The sequence below is a fragment of the Hyalella azteca genome, unplaced genomic scaffold, assembly GCF_000764305.2.
Source record: "Hyalella azteca isolate HAZT.00-mixed unplaced genomic scaffold, Hazt_2.0.2 contig10249, whole genome shotgun sequence".
Taxonomy (NCBI): Eukaryota; Metazoa; Arthropoda; class Malacostraca; order Amphipoda; family Hyalellidae; genus Hyalella; species Hyalella azteca.
In genome coordinates this window covers 167,394-191,702 of record NW_025940295.1, presented here as the reverse complement: position 1 = coordinate 191,702, position 24,309 = coordinate 167,394, and the positions used below count along the sequence as shown (strand labels likewise).

At 37.1% G+C, this 24,309-nt stretch overlaps 1 protein-coding gene across 1 annotated transcript; it reads right to left on the bottom strand.

The window, feature by feature from the left end:
* Positions 1–1,977: 1,977 nt before the first annotated feature.
* Positions 1,978–23,856, bottom strand: LOC108675057 (acid sphingomyelinase-like phosphodiesterase 3b). Its single transcript, XM_018163039.2, has 8 exons — positions 23,650–23,856; positions 11,969–12,106; positions 11,533–11,644; positions 8,916–9,063; positions 8,159–8,299; positions 7,847–7,972; positions 7,085–7,262; positions 1,978–6,781 (listed from the first exon to the last, which is right to left on the bottom strand). Exons 1-8 carry the CDS (start codon positions 23,753–23,755, stop codon positions 5,643–5,645), a joined length of 2,088 nt encoding a protein of 695 aa, XP_018018528.1. The 5' UTR covers positions 23,756–23,856; the 3' UTR covers positions 1,978–5,642.
* Positions 23,857–24,309: the final 453 nt, after the last annotated feature.

The following is a 24,309-nucleotide window of genomic DNA, read 5'->3' as shown; positions in this document are numbered from 1 at the left end:
CATAACTAGTTGAATTGACATAAATTAAGAAATATTTAATTTTGACAGAGATTGTAATTGTGTAATTGTACATAATTTTTTTATTTCGGAGTCCATGATATCTTTAAATAAACACGAATCCTCTTCTAATGAAGGCAGCGCGTCTACCTTCGTACGCGTGCTTCTCTATTCGTAGTGCTCTTTCTTAGCGAATTTTCTCAAGTAAGATATTCTATGGTGTCAAGTGGTGGAGGCAACGTGCTGATGGAAGTTGGAAAGATGATTCTGTTCGCTTACGTGGAAATCATTTTTCTCTGCCATCATTGATGGGCGTATGGGGAAATCGTGACCAAGTTCGAAAATCTTTCCAATATTTAATGTACGATAATTGCCTTATTATGAATGTTACTGGTGTCAGCTCATTGTCGTGCATGGTTATTTAAAGCACTGCAGGTGTTCAATAATCGTACTTCTTGCTCTCCACAATCAATTATTCAATTTGAAAAGCCTTGTATGGTAATGCAATCATATGCAAAGTATTTTGTTACATTTTGTACACTAGTTCTTACGTAGAAGTAATATGAGGGTATTTTTTTGTTTGATATTGACTAGCTGGAATTTGAGACTACTAGTTACAACTATTGAAATAATTCTTGGACATTAGCTGGTATTGGGAACAAGGTCCCGTTTGTAACAAGTTCAACAAAATTTGTGGATAGATGATGGATAAATTCAGAATTTCAAACAAATTATTTTTGTATTTGTGGCTAAATTAATTAATTACCTTTTTGATTCATGCATTGGCGTCAAAATAGTTTTTTATTGACTTGCTAATAAATTTAATGGGTATGATAATAAGAATAATAAGGCGTTCATATATATATTTGATTTACTTTAATATTCCTACTTGAAAAGTATAATATCTTTGTCGAGTGAAACACGAGAAACTTAAGCAGTTGTCATCATGTTTGCTTAGCATAAGTGAATAATTTCTGTTTGGCGTAATTATATTCACGTCAATTACATTTATATCCGTATCAACATTCACGTCAAACTCTTGTTTTTGGTAAGTAAACTCAAAGTCTGATCTCTTTATATAACAACTACAAGCAGAAACCTCCTAATACATTCACCACAACAATTAAATGTTCATTTACTTTCTTTTGTCGCATCTACCGTAGATAGCATTTACGTCATTGATGGAATTATAAAACCAAGGTTTTGGGATTCGGTGCGTCAGAAAACTTCGCGTGCGAAATGGAATGTTCCCAACGAAGAATATTTTCATGTGTCTAACAATCGATTTAGTTCTAGCGTTTGCCGAAACATAGAAATGACAGAGACTGTGGATAGTCCTATAATATGATGTATTCTGCGTACGAGTTGAACCCATCTGACTTTTTTTAATCAAACATTTAAAATTAATTCATGGAACGGAATATCTTTGAAGTATATATTTTTTCTAATGAAAATTTGTCGTTCTAAGAAACTACTAAGAAACGGGTTACTGTTCCAGTGAGTAGGTAATGTAATTATAGCTTTATAATTATAATTCAATTACAAATAGTAACAAGTGCATAAGCGCTTCACTGCCGTCAATATTATTAGCGTGCATTTATTTAATTCTTCTAAAACCATGTGATTGAGATTATCTTCAAATTTTTAATGCATTTGATGCCTTTCAAAGTATTGGTAGTTATTTGGACTGCGTTCAATGTTCAGGTGAATTTTATGTAATCTCCAAGTTTCTAAATGAACTTAAAAAACGCAGGGTTGTATAAGGTTCGGGTAACGTCATATTATATGAAGCATATGTAATCTATTTATGTTGTTCATTTGGTCCTCTGTGCCACCTTATAACTTTCAATAGTGCGTCGATCTAGTTTAAAAATTTAGTATAAAAAACTCTTTGCATTTTATCTTATCGGCTTTGCAATAACACAGGCAAGTTCACACTTGAAATATTTACGTAACAGTATCTCCGCAATTACTTAGTTATCACTTTCGTCCATGAGTAACTTTAATGCATGTTACTAGCATATGTAATGGATATAATTGTATGTTGTACTATGTTATATATTCGTTTTACTTGTAATGTAGCATCTCATGCTTCTGAACATTATTTGACTCTAAGCTAGGCGTAAAAGAATATCGGATTTCGCTTTCTACGTAGCACTGTGCTGGCGGGGGGCATTCGCCCCCTCTTCTTACTTTCTGGCACCACGTCTCGTTGCACCGATCTTTTTGTGCGAGTGCCGTTTTATTCTACAATTTCCTATCCATTTTTGACACGTTCGAAATTCGGATTTTTTTTTACAAGTGTGAGCCCACAGGCAGGACGAGACCCTATCCTCCACTTGCTGGAGATTAGGGTTTTTTGTAGGATAATGTGTGGCAAAACGGCAGTGCGTCAAGGACTTGCACTCAGTGCTACAGTCCGCGAAACTAGAGCATCAAGAAGCTGTTCCAGCTTAATTCGAAATGCGATGATAGTAAAATTATTAGTTAATTTATCAATTAAACTTGTCGATCACAACACTTTTGACTATGTTAAAAACTGTTAAAAAAAAAAAATTTCTTCGTTCATATTAAGGGGATTCAGGTAACTCTTGAGGCTTCATTCGATTAATTTATTTGGCCATGCGCCGATTATTCTCACATCCCTACTACTGTATTTATCAGGCTCTGATGCTTGTAATGTACGACTAAATTTGCTTGATAATTTCACGTTTTACCATTTGTATATTTATTGTACAAAATATAGGGTCAAATAAAGGAATACTTTGATGCTTAGTTCCATTGTTCCCTTTGATATGTTAATGATCCATTTTTGAGATGTTCATAATAAGGTGCTAAATTGGTTAAGGTCTGGAATAAGCGGATTTTTACTTGAATAATGTTAGAAATTATATATACCCCGAGCGTTACTTTGTTCATTATTGTTAATATACTCTTGAAATGAATAAAATGCATCGAGATATCGATTCATTCAAAGCAGCGAATAAGTATTCTAGAGATGATTATTTTGTATTGAATTTATTCAGCACAGTGTATCCGAACAATGTTACGTTGGTTGTTAAATTCAACACTATTACTTAATTCTTCAGTATTTTTAGAACTATCACATGCAATTTGAGTGATGGGCAGACTTGTCGGCATGTAGATTGGACGTTACTGCGTGGTCTTATGTGTCATGATTTACAGTTCATTTCTAGCAATAGAAGATTATAGCAGACCCGGAACGTCATGCATCAGGTACAATCGGATTCAGCTACAATAATGTACATGAAATAATTTAGATTACTATTAGTGTCACCAACATAGAACATTATGATGTTAAGAAAGACTGCAAACATGACTCCCTCATACGAGAACGTATACCGAAAAAGACCTCTGTAGGGATAGGAATTTAATTTATGTACCTGGGAAAGTGACGAAGGATGCTCGTAAGGACCACAGACCGGCAAGCAGCGATATAGAGGTGAGTTTTAACTAAGGCTCGTATTGCGTTATTGTTTTTACATACTAGGACGAGTGGACGTAACAGTGGGACACCGGCAGGTCATTGCAAAAATGATATTTTCGAGAAATACTCTTAAGATAAAATTTTTAATGAACTGGAGTTAAAGTTATGCTTCCGCCTAGCAGTGAAGATGTAGAGCTCGGTGAAGTTTCAATTGGTTTTATTTTGTGCATTAATCTTTACAGAAAATGACTAAGAACACTGCTAATCGATACAACGTATATATTTCTCAAGTTTAACTAATTTGATAATACAATTTATTGTATGTTATATCCACTCGTGTCATTAAATTCAAGCGGCTAAATTTATTGTAAACATTAACAACACTTGAGTGACCTAACGATTCCTCTTGCGTAACAAATATAACAACTAAAAATTATCCTTCATCTTTATTTCACATTAAGAATAAGCTTTGAAAGAAAAACCAATTAGCCTAGGGCATCGTGTAAAAGTGAGGAAAAATCTGAAATTTCAAGCTTCTAAAAAAAATCGTTTCTTAGCAACAAAAAATATTAGCTACAGCTGGTCGATGGAGACCTAATTTTCACGCTAAAACGTGCAAATACACTACTATAAAACAAAGACTATATAGCCTTTGGTCAATAAGCAATAAATATGACTATAATTTGCGTTTCAAAATGAAATTATCACTGAAAAGAACATCACAACAGTAATGAAAGACGCGAATCATAAACCACGATAATTATCCTACGGACGAAGTTAGCCATTTAAAATAACTTGATAAATCATCAAACACGATAATATCGACAGACATTCATGAAAGGAACGAACTTAGGAACGGTATCACCTAATATCACAATCACAGGTTGAATTGTATAGAAGAAAATTTCAGTGGTAAATGTCCAGAGCGCCGAAGAAAATAAGCGTAAATAGAAAGATATGAAAAGGCACTACAGGAGTATTTTTTAGGATATTTACATCACATCACCTCAGGATTTCATAATTAAATATTGGGTCAATTGACGTCCTTAGTAACATTTTACACTGGTAGGTTTGAGTGTAAATAAAAATTGCATCTTCGGGCAAGTTCGAGCAGAAATGTATTTTCTACTTATTTATATTATTAGTTACCTCAAATCGCAAATTGATCAAAAATTTTAGAGCGAAAAACAAGGACCAGAAAATTCGCCCTAATTTCATTGGAAACGTTCCATAGACCATCATTTCAAAACTTCCAGAAAACCATTCAAGAAAAATACTATCCTTCTTGATTATAATTTAAACTTCAAAGAGTAATCTCAAGAGAAAAAACAAAAATTACTCAAGATTAAAACATAAATAGCCAGATAAACGAAAGTGGTGTCTCAACAAAATTGTAATTCGACAGGTTTCTATTGTTACCTGACCCGTCTATCTGGCTATTTTGCTCATAATTTCCTGTGTCTAAATCTCCATTTCACCCGCTGGTAAAAAATTCCAGAATTTCCATAAAAAATTGTAAACTCTACTATTGTGAACTCAATGGTAGCTTACTCTAGTCTATTTCCCGATTAATGTAGCGCCAATGAAGTTCGCCATTCTTTCACTAAATTAAAAGCTAAAATCATTTAGTTCTCGATATAATAATGTAAACGACTATGCACATGTTACCATCTATGTAAAATCGATACTGATAAAATTAACGAAAGTGAGCTTAGATTTATCACATAAAAGTTCTCGGCTCATCAACTTCCCATTAATATTCCACCAAAATTATTCTACAGACATTTTATCCAATAACTATGACTTGGTCCGATAACTAATAGAATCAAGCCGCAACGCCCTCAATTTCGGAATACAATTCGTATGTTCCTTTAACATTTCGATCCATGAGCGCTAGAACAAATTTGTGCGTCTCTAACTTACAGGAGTAGAACCACTGTGCGAATCTGGGCTAACAGAACCTTTGCAAAAACATCTTAAATTTGATCACCCATTACACACGTGAAATCACCTTTTACATTCACACATTTCATTGCTACGACTAAGCCCTACCTATTTTCCCGCCTTAGATAACATACTTACAGTTTTAGGCATAATGCATTTAGTGACTGGCTTTTTGGAGGTCAATAACTTTACGTGTCTTTAATAGTTAGCTGTTTGATGGCATTTTCATGCGTTTCATACTACAGCCTGGCTCCTAATGTTCGTCAGAAGACAGAGGTTTGTAACCGTGGGTAGAACTGTTGAGCAATGACGAACCAGTGCGAGCCGTGCAGCGATTCTTCCTCCAGATCAGGGCGAGAAATGAAATCAAAATGACCCAAAACAAAGCAATACCAATGATGACAGTAGGTGAGAACCAACTTATGCAATGGTTGGACAAGGAGTTTTTTGAAGAGCAGACATCCAAAGGAGTGTCCTGAATAGGATATTCAACTGGCGTGGTAGGCTCAAAGTGCTCCGTGGTGTCAGCAGTTGGCGTATCAACGAAGTAACCATCAAATGTAGATACTGAAATCCGATCAAAAGTCCTTTTCAGGACTGAATCAATGTACGTCTTGTTGAAAGCCATGCAGGAGAAAAGATCTCTTACTCGAGAATTAGCGATAGCACAAAGCTGCTGCTTTCGGCAGTGGCCTCTGCAAAGGCCTTTATTGTAACTAAAACCAGCGGAATTGCGTTTGTAATACCTGTCAAAAATGTCTTCGTTGCTTTCGAGCGATTCATAAAGCTTGCTCATGCCTACACCATCAAGACGGTCAAGTGAATATGCTTTCCTCCCTTCGTAATACAACTCCCAATTCAAATCTGGCAAATCAGCATCCGTGTAAGGAGCATAAGTAGGTTCTGGTGTCCCAAAGGGTCTCGCAGAATGTTTAGGGTCTTCGAGATGTTCGTCGACTCCCTTCAGATCTCTACTTCCTAACCAATGTTCTGTAGTGAAATGAAGATCATCGTCAGGGAAGTTCTGTATCATATTTGCTTCAGTCATAACGTCTACATTTTGATGTACACTTCGCAACTCGGATTTCCAAGAACCTGAACTCTGATCACCGCTAGCAATAAACGATTCAGTGTTAATTTTCTCGACGCTAATTTGCGTCGTATCACGAGGTATTTCTTCTTCCAGAAGCTTTGACACAAGTAAGCTTGGGTTGGTAGGTCTTTGGTTAGCACGCGTGAGGTTCAAGAGATATTGCTTGTAATCCATAATAGAGACAGAGTCGTATGAGTATAGACGAAGAGAAGGATTAACAGCAGTGCCACCGAACGTCTGGTTTGCTTGCCATGGAGTCAAAGATGGAGCCATGAACGCCGCGCTGCTCGTCCCACTCTCTGTGAGTTTATGAATTATTTGTATATTTTGGCAGAAAATACATTAATTAATAATATACTGATAACCGAGTCTCGCACAATGGAGTTAGTTAATGCTACTTTATGAACCCTTCGAAAAACTTTCATACCAATCAACTTGATAGCTTTTAAATTCAAGTAGAAGAAAATAACAGCAAGGGTAAGAAGAAGGAGCAACATCAAATTCTCAACTGTCAAGGTTCTCGCAAGCTACTAATGATAAATCAAGGCTCAGGTATTAATGGAACATAACAATTAATTCTGTAGGAAGCAAGCGAGCAATACCAATAGAGCCGTAGATCCTGAAGGTGTCGGTGTGCAGGTGTCCATATACTTGTGAGTGGATCAAAGCTCCGCTCTGTTCAACGATGTCAATAAAGTGTTCGTTGTAAGTGACGTTGAAGGATGGAATTATTGGAAACCGTTCGAAGAATCCAGGTGGTGCGTGGCCGACCAGCATCACCTGTTTTTAAGCAACTATTAACAAAGTTGTACTTTACAGAAGTGACTTACATTTTGCTCTCTGGTAGCATGAAACATTCGAGCTCATGTAACAACAGATGCTCTTTTCAATAACTAGCGTTAGTGAACGTTACTTACCATCACTTAGGCTTCAAAATTATAGCATTTAAATGACTTCTTCAGATAGTTCGAGCTATGTTATACGTATTAAAATTACCATCTGCAAGTGTTATCTCATTTATGATTGTTTTATTTTCGATTTTGGTTCAAATGTCCTCGAGTCTAGGTGAATTGTTAGAATGTGAATTTTAGGTTACTAATTGTTTGTACCTTTGTTCTAGGTTTTGAACTGACGATGGAGCTGGACTCCGAAACGTTTTCTCTTATAAGAAATGGTGAACTTTTTGGCCATTTTCTTTGCTTTTAAATTCCTGGAGCTATGTTATAAAATGCAACAAATTTCATACGTCACAGCAAATTTAACTACCATACCATACCCATACCATAGTAAGCCCTTAAAAACTGCGTAATTTCTCAACAATGTGAAGAAGGCAAAAAATACTATTTGAACAGTACAATACTAACTTTGTAATTGTGAAGCTTTGCAGTGTCCAGTTCATTGGAGAGCCACGTGAACTGGCGGCAGGGATCAGGATCTGTGGTGCCCAATTCGTTTCCAAAGTAGTACATGTTGGTGTTAAGCACGAGCACCTGTAATGTAATTAATCGGCTTTAACATAAACCAATATTTGTTAATACTTAATTGTTTCTTCCTAAATAATTGAACTGATGCGAACGAAACGGGCCTGACGAGATTTTAACCACAATTTACAAAAGTAATTGTAAATTTACATGAGTACGGTAATATGAAATTAATTGAATTTAGTGCCGTGCTACCTTGACATTGGCAGGGGCCTTGTAGGAATAGTAGCCTCCTCTCCTGAAGGACTCCTGTTGCTCGGAGGTTAGGAAAGAGCTCCAGCCTCCCTTCTCCAAATAACGTTCAAAAAATGACGATGGACAGTTTGGATAGTCGTCCTGAAATTCAATTAAACTAAATAAATCAACGCTTTTCAAGAACTGTGATGAACTATAATCTGATCCACTTCAAGACCATATAGTTCATAAATATCTGTTCATCATAGGCCGTTTCCAAAGATTAGGATTAAAGATACCAGAAGTAATGAGTGATTAAATCCCTGTTTATTTTTTCCTCTAATTACGGCGGGCAGTACAGGAGGTAATGAGTCAAAGTGCAAGGATATTACTTATTATTATGGCGAGGGGTGCTTGAGATTATGACCTGGAAAGTATTGTGGTCATACTTGTTGTAATTATTGGGACATTTCCAATAATTACAACAAGAGGTAACCGATGTTATGAATATTCAAGTCTCGGCATATTTCTGAAAATTATGGGGAACGGTACTTGAAGGATAGAGTGATAAAACCATAGTATACTTCGGTAATTATTGGGAAGGAAACATGAAGAATAGAGCGATAAAACACTGGTATATTTCTGAAAATTATGGGGAGGCGAACCCGAGGTAAAGAGTGATAAGAACTTTCAGATATTCCTCAGTTATAATTGGAGATACCCGTGGTAAAACGTCATAAAACCCAGGGATATTTCTTGAAATATCAGCGAGGGATACCTGAGGAAACGAGTCGTGGTTGCCAAGCACAGGCAGCACTGCCACTGGGGGAGGAAAGCGTCTCAGTAACTCGGCGGAGACGTTGCTCATCGTCTGGAAGATGACGTCTAAGGAGGGCTTGGGGTCCGACACATGAGGACCAATGTCCCTACAAGGAAACAACGGACTGTATTCTTGGTTCTTATCTTTACCAGTTGACTATTTTTAGAAATTAAGATTAAGAAAAAGCATATATTCAAGAACAAGCTGTGAGGGTTCACGCAATTAGTGATGAAAGAAAAGATCCCATATGAGGACCTGACCAAGTATGCAAGTTACAGGGTGCGTACTGGTATTTATAAAAAAAATTCCATGACTTTTCCATGACTCTCCATGACCATCAATATAATTTTCCAAGACTCGTATACGACAAGTTTAGCATGACTGAAAAACTAACCGTGCATATTCTATCATCTCCTACAGTTGATAAATAGAAAACGTGTAAATGCATAGAGCAGGCAGACAGAGGAACAAATATGTAACATCAGAAAATCAAGCCCACACTGCTATTATTATAAATTCAATAGTGTGGAATCACAACAAATATTGAGTATTGCACACAAGTTTGTATATGATAATGTCAATACAGTTCAGAACACTCTTCAACACCATTACCCTAACATTCAACTGGCAGCTATTTAATCAACTTTTTCTTTAATGATCAGTTCAAAAGCGTCTAGCTTTGTTTTCAAAGATCGCCTCATGGCGTTGAACTTTGCGATAATTTTCAAATCCCTCATTCTCTCCATTGCTTTTGCATATTCATCTGCTGCTTGCTCAAGCGCCTTGATGTCCTCCTCCGTACACCTTTTATTCTTCTTCTTCAGTTCATCTAGATCACCCAACAAAGCCTTCCTCTTCTGGGCCTTCGCATTCTGCTCTTTCTCTTCTGCCAAATAAGTATTGTAGGCTGTTTTGGCACTGCCAGCTGCAAGCAGCATCTATGGTGATGGTCATCTTGTCCAGGCCACCAACTGGTGCAACATGATCAACCACAAGACGCAGGGAAACCACCGTTCGCTCTTTCATGTTGTATGTCATGATTTCCTTGTTGAACGAAAACCCTCTTTCAATCGTGGCTTGGCCATGAGACAGGATCATGAGCATCTGCACTACATTCCAGAGCTTCTTGTATAGGTGCTCTTGGACAGAATGGCATGCCAAAAAGTGTCAAGCCGATCAAAAGTTGAAAATGCTTGAAACTGTGCGTTCAGTTTACTGCAATGTTGTGATTCATCTCTAAAGTTGCACATCTCATCGTACAACACCATCCACATCTGTGTTAGGGAATCTCTTGGCATCAACAAGCAAAGTGAGACAGTTCTTCAACTGTGTCTTGTCGGCTTCCTTACAGTGCTTCTTGATGAAGATTTTTGGCACCAGCCATCTCAGGTTCCTGCCTGCCATATCTGATAGGGATCTTGTCCAGTAACTTTGGACTACAGCCTGCATGAAGTCCCGCGCTCGTGTCTTGAAAGTGAGAACTTGCAGTGCACTTGCCTTCTTGTCTGCAAGCTGTTTTTTTATCGCGGTCCTGGGCATGTAAACAACACCAACCTTATTGAGGCAAATCAAAATGCCTTTTGTTCCATGACTTTCCATGACCTGAAATGAAATCCAATGACTTTCCAGGCCTGGAAAATGAAAAATCAAATTCAATGACTTACCAGGTTTTCCACGACCGGTACGCACCCTGAAATTATAGTACTAATATGTACAGGGCTTTATATACAGTGAAAGCAATAATTTTTTAGCCCGAGGTATTGTGCTATATCAGGTTGAACAATATTAGTGACTCATCTACAAATGATGCGTAAATAATGAAGCATTAGGCAATGTGCAAGACCTGAATGTCATAGACATGCACCCAACAAAATTTTATCTTCCAACAGTGTCCCAGAGTTTCATAATCACAAGTATCACTTCCTACAGGGTGCGTACCAGTGTTTAAAAAAATCCATGACTTTTCCATTACTTGGTTCTAGTAATCTTTGAATGTTAACTGAAAAAAGAGTAGTTGGCACAGCAGTACCAAACTTTGCCAGAATATGTAATAGATGTTTATCAAGCCTACGCATCCACTTGCATATTTAATTGATCTTACAATTTTATTATGAACCCATTTCTCTCCGCCGGTTCCAAATGGAACTGCTCTGCATTATTGGGTTAACATACGCAGCACAGAAAAACACTTCCTTTTTTCTTCATTTACTTGCAAATTCCATGACTTTCCATAACATGAAATGATCTCCCATGACTTTCCAGGCTTGGAAAATGAAAAATCAAATTCAATAACTTTCCAGGTTTTCCATGACCAGAACGCACCCTGTTCCTATGAATTCAAGAAATTCCTATCATGTATAAAAAATCTACCTAAAAATTAAGTTTCAACAATGTAGAATGAACAAAATCTGCAGTGTATAAAAAACTATGAGTAGGTATTTAATTTCCTTACCACAAATGCATTTGTATGAACTGAGCTTGTTTGCACAAAAAATATTTTACAGAGGCACATTAAATACTCTTTGAGAAAATGGAGATTATGTATATCATCCATTGGAAAGGAGACTACACTCACCCAGTCCACAAGATGAAATCAGGATGGGCATCGATGTTCATCATTGCATCAAGCCCTGCATTGACCAGCATCCATGGTGCATCACAGAGATAATTGCCATACCTTCCATTTGCTGCAATTGCAAGTGTTTAGTATATTTTATATGAATAATATAAGATCACAGCTTTCTGGGCTGATGGTTCACAGCAAAATGTTCAGAATAAATTAAAACAAATTACAGTACTATGGGATTTTGATGCTGAGATTAGAAAATTTAAATTAATGATTCATACATTTGCATTGGCTGAGAGTTCTCTTTAATGTACAAGTTTAAGCATACCATACATTTTGAAAAAGTCTTGATAAAAAATTAAGTGTAAATATTACAAATGTACCTACAAGGCAAATGCCACCAATAATTTATTTATTTAGGGAATTTTACTCATATATATCTTACTTTGGAGCTTTTCAACAGTAGCTGAGCTGCTGGGAGGGCTGGATATTGAATGACGATGGCACATTTTGAGTGGGTCACCATCCAGTGCATAGTTCAAGTCCCAGTGTACATCTGTAATCTGCCAGAACTTCCCCAGATCTGTAATAGAATGAAGCTATTAACAAAAATCATAAATAAAATTCTATAAATTTCTTATATGATATAGTTTGAACTTTCACAAGAAGCAAAAAAATACAATAAGTTATTTTGACCAATGAATATTTTTTTGAGTGCATAAGCTGAACACCAATGAAATTCTAGTATTGGAAAGAAAAATATCAAAGTTGCACTGGTAACAACATTACTAAGACTCACAACCAGAATGTGGTAACCAAAGCAAAAAATGCTGGGAAAGTTTACACTTGATCTCTAATGTATCAAGATGCTCCTTAATAGCAAGGTTTAACAATAAAATAGAAAAATGAATAGAGTGATTGTGATTGCAGACTGCTACCACATAAAAAATCATAGGAGGATGCAAACTAAGAATCAGAAAACATGTTTCAGGTTATAGAAGAAGCTTTTTGAACATGTGTTTGAAGCAAAAATGAAGATAGGTAGTTTGATGAAGCGGTAGGTGAGTAATGAAGAAGTGGCAGTTCATTTTTGATTGTATTAGTACATAGAGAAAAGCTCTATATGTTTTCATTTGGAACCATTGGCTCTGTAAAGGACCATGCTACTTTTGTTTATGTCAGCTATCTAACGTTACTCAAGCAGCAGTGTCATCTTATGTGTTTAATAAATGAACAAATATTGCATTTAGAGGAATAAGGGAGACATGATCCAAATATTGATGCACTTTTGACCTAATGTGGGTCATCATTGTTATAAGTTGTCACTCTTATACTGCTAGAGAGTGGTGGTTACCTTATCCCACTTGGAGAAGTAACACTCCCCCAGTTCTGAGTTAATATGAAGTTATTTTGAATCTTGACATTCATAGTGAACATTACCTATATTTGTGTTTATTAGTGCATTCCATCTCATTCTCTTTGCTCTTATTGCAGACCATTATTTCATGTGTCAGTGTTACTTGAAATTGCACATCTCCTATCAGCCATTACCTTGTACTCACACTACCGTCAACCGGGGCTACTCAGGACGATTTCAAACGTTTTTCATTCATAACTTCTTACCATGAAACATTTCATACACAAGTTTAGGCTCATTTTAAAGCTCTTTGCAAGGGCTATCACATGGCTACTCCAAAAAAATGTCATATGCTATTCGTAAGGTGCCAGAAGCAAAAAAAAAGTGTCCCGAGAAGCCCCATCGAACTGGGCTACTCGGGACACTTGGAATAAAACTTCATTTTAAAACATTTGAAGCATGCAGAGTGTACTCATCCATTACTAACAGTAATCTGAAGTCCTCCTCTTTCATTGTAGATGATGTAGAGGTAGAATAAATGACATTTTCTGTGATTTTTACTTGTTTTTCCTTTATTGATATGATATTACCATATACATTAATTACCATATTATTGATGCGATATTACCGTATCTATGAACATGCCATTGAGCATTTACAACAACCTTGTCCAATGCAAGCTTCATATCAGCAGCCATGTAGCATTTCTTCCGTATCTGTAAGCTTACAGGATGGTTTGTAATTTCGCACAATTTTAATCAAGTCAAGTGATTTCACTATAACAAAAAAGATTGTGAAAAACATACCTGAAACAGAAAATGTTTTAGTGACAACATCATATGTTTTGGAGAAATAAATAATAGTTTAGGTCAATTACTTTTCATTCTATGATGCCCGGTGCACAATTCTATATATAGCATTCTATGTACAATTTTGTGATGACCGATGATGCACTAATTTTTTGATAAGTGCATTTTTTTTGCTGAGCAAGGTATATGTCATCAAAATTCTTTGTTGTTAATCAATTTTTTTTTATTACTGGAGCCTTTGCTGAGGTTCTACTGTAAATGCTTTTTTAAGGGTGTCCCTTTTTACCCCGTCATGCGGAATTGGCTGCCATTTTTTTTGGAATGAGATAGGCAAATTCCGTCAATTACATTTTCAAGCCAACACCTGGGAGCAACTTTCATGTAAGTAAAATTTTTTAATACGGCAAAAATTTTTTTTTGCTCCAGACCTTAGCAGAGGTACTTTTCCAAAATTGCATTTTTCACACTTTTTTTCAGCAATTTTTTAGAGATAGTAAATGTTTGATTTCTTGACAAGCTTTATACATAATAGATAGTAAAAATGTTGAAGTTTACTCCACTATTTTTAGTTTTGCAATATTTTGATTAGTTTAGCTGCTACAACATTTCTACGGAATGTGGGATGCACGTCCTGATTTATCCCACCTGTCCCTTTTTACCCCGTTTGATGGTAGTGAACTTTACACCACCACTTTTAGTTTTGCAATATTTTGATTAGTTTAGCTGCTACAACACTTCTACAAAATGTGGGATGCTTGTCCCAAATCATCCCACCCATCCCTTAGTACCCCCATTTGAAGGCAAATTCTTATTTGTTTAATAAACTGCATGTTAAATCTCAACTGCTGCTTAAGCTCATTTAATTATTCATGTATATCTTGATCAGTGTGGAATTCCAGAGGGGTAATATGTTAACTGGTGGACATAGCAAAATGGAAAGCATGACCTAAAAATCTGGAATGGCCAGAACACCTCCACTTTCAGTCCATCATCATCACTGACAAGTCTCTGCAAGCTGCCACAGCTGTTTCATTGGAAAAAACAGAGCTAACATCATCACAGTAACAAGGATCCAATCAACACTTGAACGCATCTAACGTCACAGTCACATGAATCCAATCATCGCTTGAACACGTCCAACATCACAGTCACATGAATCCAATCATCGCTAGAACGTGTACAACGCCAGTCACAAGAATCCAATTACCATCAGAATGCGTGCAACGTCACAGCCACTGGAATCCAATCAGCGTTAGAAAGCTAGAATGGACCGCCCCAAATGCACACATTGTTAACGCACTAATGCTAATTTAATGTGTAATGCTAGTATGCTACACTTATTTCAAGGGCCTAATACAATAATGTAGTTATGTCACTATTGATGAAAATCGCAAAGAATAACATCTTCACTTTGTACATTCACTCACAAATACATGAAAAACTGCGTATGATTTCATCAACAAATAAAAAACTGATCACTGATGAAATCAGCTGAGACATGACAACTACTCACGGTCAGGATTCAGGAATACCATCTGTACCAAAACAATAACAAAGAAGGTGACACATGACAGAGACACCAACAATATGATATCAATATATTCTGTGAAGAAATGAAATATTTGAATTCTTATATATTGTAAATTTTTAGTAACTGACATTCAACAGAATGGTTTAATAATGGTTATAAATGTTATACATGCATTGCATGTAGTATCAATCGTATGCAATGAAGCTGGCGGGAAAGCTTTTGGCTCAGCCTGGTTAGTTTACTTAGTTCTCATTACGCAACCGGAACAAGTGGATGTGGTAACTGCAATGCAGATGAAGCTCCCGCCCACTTCAGTGGACACTTCAGTTTTATACTCCTTAGGTTTTATTCATACACTTCAAGACTATTATTGAGTGAAAACTTTACGTGATATATTTTGAGCCATCTAAAGTTCTAATAATGTATAAATTACGAGGTTCACAGAATTTAAAGGTTTGAATGCTAAATTTTCCAAGTACGCTACCAGTAGTCTAGTCAGTCAACTGAGTCAAGAGTCATATTGTTGTTGTGCATTGCCTCTTCTTCAATAAGTTTCTCCGATTGCCGATGAGTTTATCCTCATGTTGAAAGCTGACATAACGAATAGGTGCAATAAATGTTTTTTTTATATTTAATTTGCAACCATTATGTCGATTGTCAAGAGTAAATAGTATAAGCCATATTTAGTACTAGCTAATGAGCTGTTAGTTTACTTTGAGTAAGGACTAAGGAGAGTGGAGAGAGTGAGAGACTCTTTATTGCCATTCATTACTCACTAACGGCAGTCATTATTTAGTTCAAGCATTAGTGTTTAGCTTGGTTTATTGTATTTGCTAAAGATGATTGCTTAAAATGAAAGAAAATGCAACTTATAGGACTAGTTTTAACCAGGGTTGGTGATTTTTGTTATTTTTTTTTTAAATCGAAAAAATAAAAAATCAATGATTTTTTTATTCTCTCATGATTCTTTTGATTTATTTGATTTTTTTGTTTTTTTTTCAGCTTTTTTGTCTTTTTGAAGTGTTATTTTTTATGTTGCAATTAGCCTACTAACAATAACAGTATGTGGATCATAATGGATGGCTAAAGAGGGCACTTATTGCCTTTAATAATGGCCAAGGTGGTGTTTACTACTTAGGGATTTTTGGGTAAACAATTATTTAGCACAGTGCACAGCACTATCAATAGATCTACTAGTTTTATGTCCTATAAATCTACCAGACTCTACCCTCTATACACACCAACTAGTAGTGACTGAGTGACTGACTGCACTGTTCCCATTTAATTCAGACCAATAAACCAATACTAAACATAAACTGAATGATGACCAAACAAACCTCATATGACTTGAAATGAGACTCAAGTTATGAGAAAAGCTAACACTGTTTGAAATAAACATGTGCACAATTCAAATATTTTATATCCATTCACTGTATTTAATTTTTTTATATATAGCCCTATACTGTAATTGTAATTGTTTTGTTTCTAGTTTTAAATTGACATATTTAAAGATGAAATTAAATATTTCAATTAGAATACTCGTATTAGGGTGGAAAATCTTTCTAATTGCCTAAAAGGTCAATAAAATCTAGAGATGCAAAAAAAACGTTTTTTTTTTTCAGAGTGTTTTTTTAGTAAAAAAAAACATTTTTTTTATGTGTTTTTTTTGTTTTTTATTGTTTTTTTCTTTCGTGTATTTATTTGGGATCAATATATCTATACCCTTAATATACATTGAAATGATGTGTTTTTAAATCTTATTTAACATATCTCATGTGTGATTTATAATTTATCAAGCCTAATACTTCTAGTTCAAAGCTTAAAAGGTAAATAAACAAATTTTTCATTTCCTTATTGTACTTAAAAATCAAAGTATGCAAAAAATACAAAAAATAAATATTTTCAAAGCATTCCATTTTCAGTCACTCACCATGACCTATGAGTCTAAGACTATGACTCAGTCCCTCCCAACAAGATACCAGACTCTGATATCAAAATCTGTAGAAAAAATAAAAGCATCTAAAAAAATTACTCCATTTCAAGTAAACATATTGAAGTCACTTGTGGTATGTGACGTGGGTCACGTGCCTCATCGAGTCGGCATCACTCACCATGACTCGTGAGGCATGATTCACTCAGAGTCACTATCACTTATCACTGTATCACCAAGACTTGGAAGAGTATCTTCTTGTTGATCTCCATCAGGGTCATGAACATCATCCATGTCCATATGGCTGTCAGTGTCACTGTCTGACTCGTTTTGATGCTCTTGGTTTAAGCCTGCAGTTGTTAACAATCGCGGCCATTTTTCTGAGGCTGATGGCAATGCAGCAGGTTCATTATCGGCATCGTCGATCAATTGTAGGTTATGCCCTATATACACCAATTTGCCCGCCCTCTCTGCTGTCAATCTATTCCGCTTCGCTGAGTGCACGTGCGAGTGCCTGCTGAACGAGCGTTCAACAGCTGCACTTGTGGGAGGCAAGTTCAGTATCTGACTGGCGATTTTTGATAGTTCAGTGGAGCCACACAAGCCAGACCACCAAGTCGATGGTGTGGTGTGTTTCACAGCATTCCAGATGTATGGCTTATGAAATAGTTTCTGTTTTGATCGGTAGTCTGCAATCTCTCCAAAAAGTTTGCCACCATTAACACATGGCATGCTAGNACTTCTACAGTTATTATCCTGTCTCTTATACACATCTAGATGTGTATAAGAGACAGCACCCTACCACAGCTAAGGGAACAGATTATTGCAGCAGAGGCTATGGCCATACCTCACCATATGTGTGAACGTGCTGTAGAAAACTTCCGAGAACAACTTTAAAAGTGTGATGCAGCTAACAAACCCCATCTTCCTGATATTGTTTTCAAAATGTAAGAATTTTAAATGGTATGTTATGCTAATCTTGAGGAAAATAAATTTTCTTCTTTATGTACCTCCATTACTCTTTTATTTCACCTCAAAACTGTTCAATTAGTTCTGCCCCACCCTGTATGATTTCTTTGAATCTAAAAATGCAATTCCCGACCCCATCACTAACTCGGGGGCCAATATTACGGCCGACAGAAAGAGCGCATTGCCCGCAAGTAGGAGATCTCGACCGCTGAAATGTTTTTGTAGAGTCCGCTGCCAGACACTGTAATATTAAAAGCAACTACACCCACAAAACTATGTCGCAGACTTGCAAGAAATAAAGAGAAAGACCTTAATGTATTCCGTCGACTTCATCAACATGACGTCGTTCCCTTTTGACGAGAGCCTCAGGTACACGGAAGTCCTATGTTCCCAGCAATATCCATAGGCGGCGTATTGCAGAGCTTGTGGTATCATACACGACTGTCAATTTGGTTGGGTCTTGTTCCCACCTGTGAGCTTAGTTTAGGACATGCGTAGATGGCTTATGTAGGATTGGTTAGTAGAATAGGCAGAAACGGTCTCTTGCACGAGTGTTTAATGTCTCGCGCAAATTACCTCTTTTAAGAGTGGTAAATGGGTCTTGCTTAAACGGCCTCTATCAAGAGTGGTTAATAGATCTCGCACAAATAACCTCTTTCAAGAGTGGTTAATGGGTCTCTTGCAAATGGCCTCTTTCAGGAGCAGTTAGTGAGTCTGTCGCCAACGGTCTCTTTCAAGAGTAGTCTCGCGCGAACAACCTCTTGCAGGATTGGTTAGCATGCGTTAGAGGCCTCGTGCAATCTTTGCATCTTTAGCTGTTCATCGTTGCATTCTCTGTGTCTTGAAAGAGGTTCATAGACCTGCTTTTACCGTGGATGTGCACACGGCCTAAAGCAAGAAAGCAGCATTGTACTGCGTAGTACTGTGAATATGAGTCGCATTAAGTGGTAGCATTATAATTTAAATAATTTTCTGTCAAATACGGTTTTAGTCATTTCAATATTTACCCTTGTTTCCACTTCTTGACGCGAATTATTCAAGATACAAGGGAAAGGTGGCCCAGTGGTTACAGTTCAGAATACCGTGACTGGAGCAGTAAGGTGCGGGTTTGATCCCAGCTACCATGCTACAGCTGGTCAAATCAGCAAGGAGGTGCGTGTTCGAAACCGCAACAAGCTGTGAAAATTCTCCAATGTTAAGAAAGAGATGACCGGAGGTTTTCTGGCCTATGGGTTTACTGCTTCAAAGAAACCCTAATTTGTCATGCGTTTCAGGACTTGCACCGACAGTCAGAGACCGTAAATACAGAAACTGAGTGCTGACCATATCACCAGCAAAAATTGCCTTGGCATTCGAAATTTTTTGTGGAGACATTGCGGGCAAGTCCAATGAGGACAACCTTAGGCTTCGAGGCTATGATTTAACTTTCAGACTCTGCCACCAATTCACGTTTGTCTGAAAGAGATGATCATATATCTATTCCTGATTGTTGCAATCCACGCTCTCATCTGGCTTCAAAACTCCGGTACGCACTAAAGTAACATTGCTGGAAAGCAGTGCAGCATCTCCAAACTTGAGAGTAACTGTGGAAGTAGATGGTTCATCCACAAGTTGAATTTGACTTTAAGGGTTTTCTGGCCTAATAGGTAAGTTTATGTCTAAGCTAGGCAAATAATGATTCCTGTAAGTTGCAACGTGTCAATTGTGTTCGGGTTAAATGGACGAATTCCAAATTTTCTGAATCCAGATTTGATGTTTGAAGCCGTTGTGACGGTTGTTGTAATGTTATAAACAGTTTTTGATACACAGAACTCTTTTCTTTCCAATCCACATGCTTCCTCAAAAAGCTTGCCAAAATTTTAAAAGCTCTGAGGGAGAAACTTTCAGAGATTTATAGACGGCAACCTCGAGTGGCTGACAGAGATGGATGTGAGAGGCATTGATGCTATAGAAATGTCATGTTGCTCTGCCTGACATAGGCAATATCTGAAGGAGCAATGCAAGGCGGGGCTATCGCAGTAGCAGAATTATTGTTCCATCTGTTGATGGCTGAGAAAATGCCAAGAATCTTAGCGTGAGCCACCGTGGGATAAGTTCACAATCTATGTAGACAGTGGCTTGTTTGCCGTCCAAAGTTCGAGGTACGGTGAAACGCAGCAATCGATGCTTCTGTGTTATTGTTATGCCACTTGTCAAGAATGGGAATTCTTCACTCGCTGAGGCAAGACAACATTCTGCGAGAACTTGTTGAGGACCACCACCATGTCATGGGGACGATCACTAACGTTATTACACTCGTGAGCATCTCGCAGAAATTGTAAAGAATCAATCCAATTTTCATTTGTTTAAAAAAATTGCTCGGCCACGATCTAAGCATTCAGCTTTCCGATGTTTGACTGACTCAGGGTGTCTGGAACTAAACTTCAAACCCCCATAAGTAGCGTTGGTAGCAAGGCCTCTCTCACCAAAAATGTCTCTTGAAGCTGGACCTGCGATCAATGCACCAGGCAAACATTGAAATTTGTGCCACGGTAAAAGGAAAACCTCTATTTGCCACAAATTCAATGTAATTACAGCAATCCCTTGATTAGCACAGTTTTGAATACCGTGGTTTTGATTAACGCGGAAATAAAAATTTGCGATCTACCCTTAATCTACGCGGTGCCAGTTTTGATTAGCGCAACTTTTTTTTCACAACGCATCATTTTCCCGCCTCTAGCCAGAGGGGTTACGTTCGTAACAAAAGTGTTACTTTTTGCTTATTAGATCCTATGTTGTTACTTTTGTTACGACTTTTGGAAAAATTTGCCAAATGTTGTTACTTTATGAATTTCAGCCAATAATTCTATAAATAAGGTCCCGTTCCGTAGGCACTCGTGCTGACTACAGAGTCGGTTTAACCGCGCCTTGTCTCGTTCATAACTTGAATGATCGAGTTCGGCAACGTTCGCCGGTAAGTGCGCCATGCCGGTGCTCTAGCCCTTTAAGACGGTGCTCTAGCCCTGTGTGACGAATTTGTCACACAGAAAATAAAAGCTTCTACCAAGAGTAATTACATGTTTGGAGTCTAGCCGCAAGTGTGACGGTAGCGTCACATGTTGTGAACTCGTTCGAACGACGTTTGATGGAGTAGGTGCGCCGCTACTGCCAGTACAACACGAAGACTGCGCGTGATCTGAAATGTAATTCAGATTGTTTTTTCACTTTCGAAACATAATTCAGTGCGTAAAGGGCTAGTTACTCGTTGGCCTTCAACTGTTCAAGATTGCTGCCATATCTACTGCTCACTTTCATCAAACTACATAATTTTCCTTTCCTTTGCCATTTTTGAGGATTCATTATAATTATTCCCATATATTCTTTAGTTTGATTAGTGCGGTTTTGCTTAACACGGTAAAACTCGGGGATTTATTAACCGCATTAATCAAGGGATTGCTGTACAGAGTGACAGCTCATGCTCTGCTGACGACGTGGTTGGTTTGCCTGGTACAGTCTTCCTTGACTCTTATCGAGAGGCGACCTGAGTGTCTTGCGTGGCACATTGAACGTACGGGCAGAGTCTAATGCGGGAAGATTCTAATCTCAGCAGGCTGCAAGAGCCCCTATCCATGTCCTTCTGCCTCCACAATCTTAGCTTTGTTCCTTTTCTTTAAGTCTTCTTGAATGGTACAAAATAATTGTATTAACATACTTGAACAAATTCATGTACCGTTTTATCACACAAAATAACGTATGTAAATATTTATCATCCGACATGGGTTTTATCCTTTGAAGTCTATTTAAGTGCTTGAAATTGTTTTTATTTGTTTTAATCTCTTCATTTTACGAAACGATATTCAAAGAGGTAGTTTACCTTATTATGTAAGAAAGTCGACTCGTGTCACGCTTATTCCAACAAGCTCAGACACTTCAATGCAGCGCTATTCACTTCTTTTGCCGTTTCGCGTAACTCCGATCAATGCAAGAGTGTCGTGCGCAACTTTTGAAGTCCTTTCACAACATTTTAAAAAAGTAATTGCTAATTATGTGCGAAAGAACATAAATGGGGAACAATTCTTGAATTTTTTAAGGCAACACTCTCAACTCTGACACTATCATTGCATTATTAGTATAAATTGGCAACAAAAATTATCCTTCATATCCAGCCTCATGAAGCAAATGACCTACACAAACCTTGCCATTTATCCCAAATTTATATGCTCTAAAGTTGCCAGGTATATATAGAATAAATTAATGACTATATTAAATTGTCTCTAGAATTTGGAGCAGGGTGGAATTCTAGAAATGGAGGTTCACTTATAAAAAAGCTTTCCACCCAAGGTGAAATGCTTTCCTTAGATACAGTGCTCTGCCAGGTGACTGACTATAAATGAAAAGGAGGATCAAAAGTGGACAAACTGTTTCAATTGTATAGTACCTCAGATTTGTTATAAAATTGTTTGAATGTCTCTTGTTTGATAGATATTCTCTATTTTTCTTTTATTTAATGGATTTTTTGAAAAATTTCCAGGCTTTTTGTTTGATCAAGTTTAAGTTAAGTATTTAGTTAACCAGTACTGTAGTACATATACCATATTTGGGGGCAGGGCTTATGGGCACAACCAAATGAACCAATCACAGCTGGAAAGCATCCCCATCAACCAATCACAGCTTGAAAGCATCCCCAGCAACCAATCACAGCTGGAAAGCATCCCCATCAACCAATCACAGCTTGAAAGCATCCCCAGCAACCAATCACAGCTAGAAAGCAGATAACATTACAACTCCATTAACCAATTACAGCTGGAAAGCTGGAAGGGGGCTAAAAGTAAAATCACAATCCCATAAACCAATTACAGATGAAAAATGATAGGATATGTATAATGTATATAATAAAATGGACTGGAAGTGGAAAGTTCCTGGACTTTCCAACCTTTCAGGTCCTGCTTTCCAATATGCTATGTGGACTGGTTAATTTAATATCCCTCTAGAATTCCACACTGATTATTTATTTTGGAGTACAAGCAATATGAACCTCTTTTTATTGCGGCTTGCGCTTCAGCTCGGAATGACCCCGAGCTTGTACAGAAAACATTTTCTTGGCAACAGAGCATCACCCAAATGCACTGAAGACAGGAGAAGGAAAAAATTTGTGTCGCTTGCACGATTTTTGTCATGTTGCTTTGGAACAAATTAGGTGTAGGAAATGCATTATACTATCTTTAAGCAATGTTAATAAATGTTCTAGTATTTTTCTATGGTAATGAAATGTTTGTATTGGGTCCATTTTACTAAATACTTCCTTTTCCCTGTACTCTGTAGCATCATCTAGCATGGCGACTTTAGTGGCACTGGCATTGACGGTACTTAGGGGATTTGCCATAGGTTTGAGCCTTAGGAAGCTTTGATAATTTTTTGATGTCACTGAGGGGTCATTATTCAGTTTGATGCAATTGCAATGCTCAACATGCTCTGGCTGTCAGCCTGTCAGGCTCCGCTGATAAATTGATAATCACTAATCAGCATTCAGCAATTCAGCTTCAGCACATACCTTGTAATGACGATTCTGTTCCTATAGCAGCCGCTTCGACCCTCAAATAGAAACTAAATGGTAAAAAATATGATAACAAAGAGATGAAGCGTATCGCACTACACATGATTGACGATAGAACTTAAAAGTTCAATGTTATGGGTAAAATAATATTTCAATAAATAAAATTCGACCAGACTCCGTCCTCCGCAGTTGGCGAATCGCCGAGTTGCGAACTGGGAATTCCAAGGTCACTCCCTAAGTTGTGGAAGCTGATGAATGTTTTTTTATGTAGTTTTTATATTATAAGCTGGATGACAAGGAATAAATTGAATAAAAACAATCAAAAAATTGCTAAAACAATAAATATTGCTGATCATATTCACCACAATCTTTATTCGTGATCTTTCCTGACCGACACTTATCTGCAAAGAAATACTTTCTCAGAAATAACATAATATAGTAATATCGGTCTTGAAGAATACCTAGTACGGTATGGCTTGTCGCCAACCTTTATAATACTTTTCACTTGTTTTTTTTTCAGAGATCTGAGGACTGTTTTTTTTACTAAATCGATTTAAAACCGACGTTCAACATTCACAGCTTTTGAACATTCACTAATTTGTGGGATGAGAGACATTTTTAGTAATAGCATTGGTCCACCAATCGGTTGCATGTGTG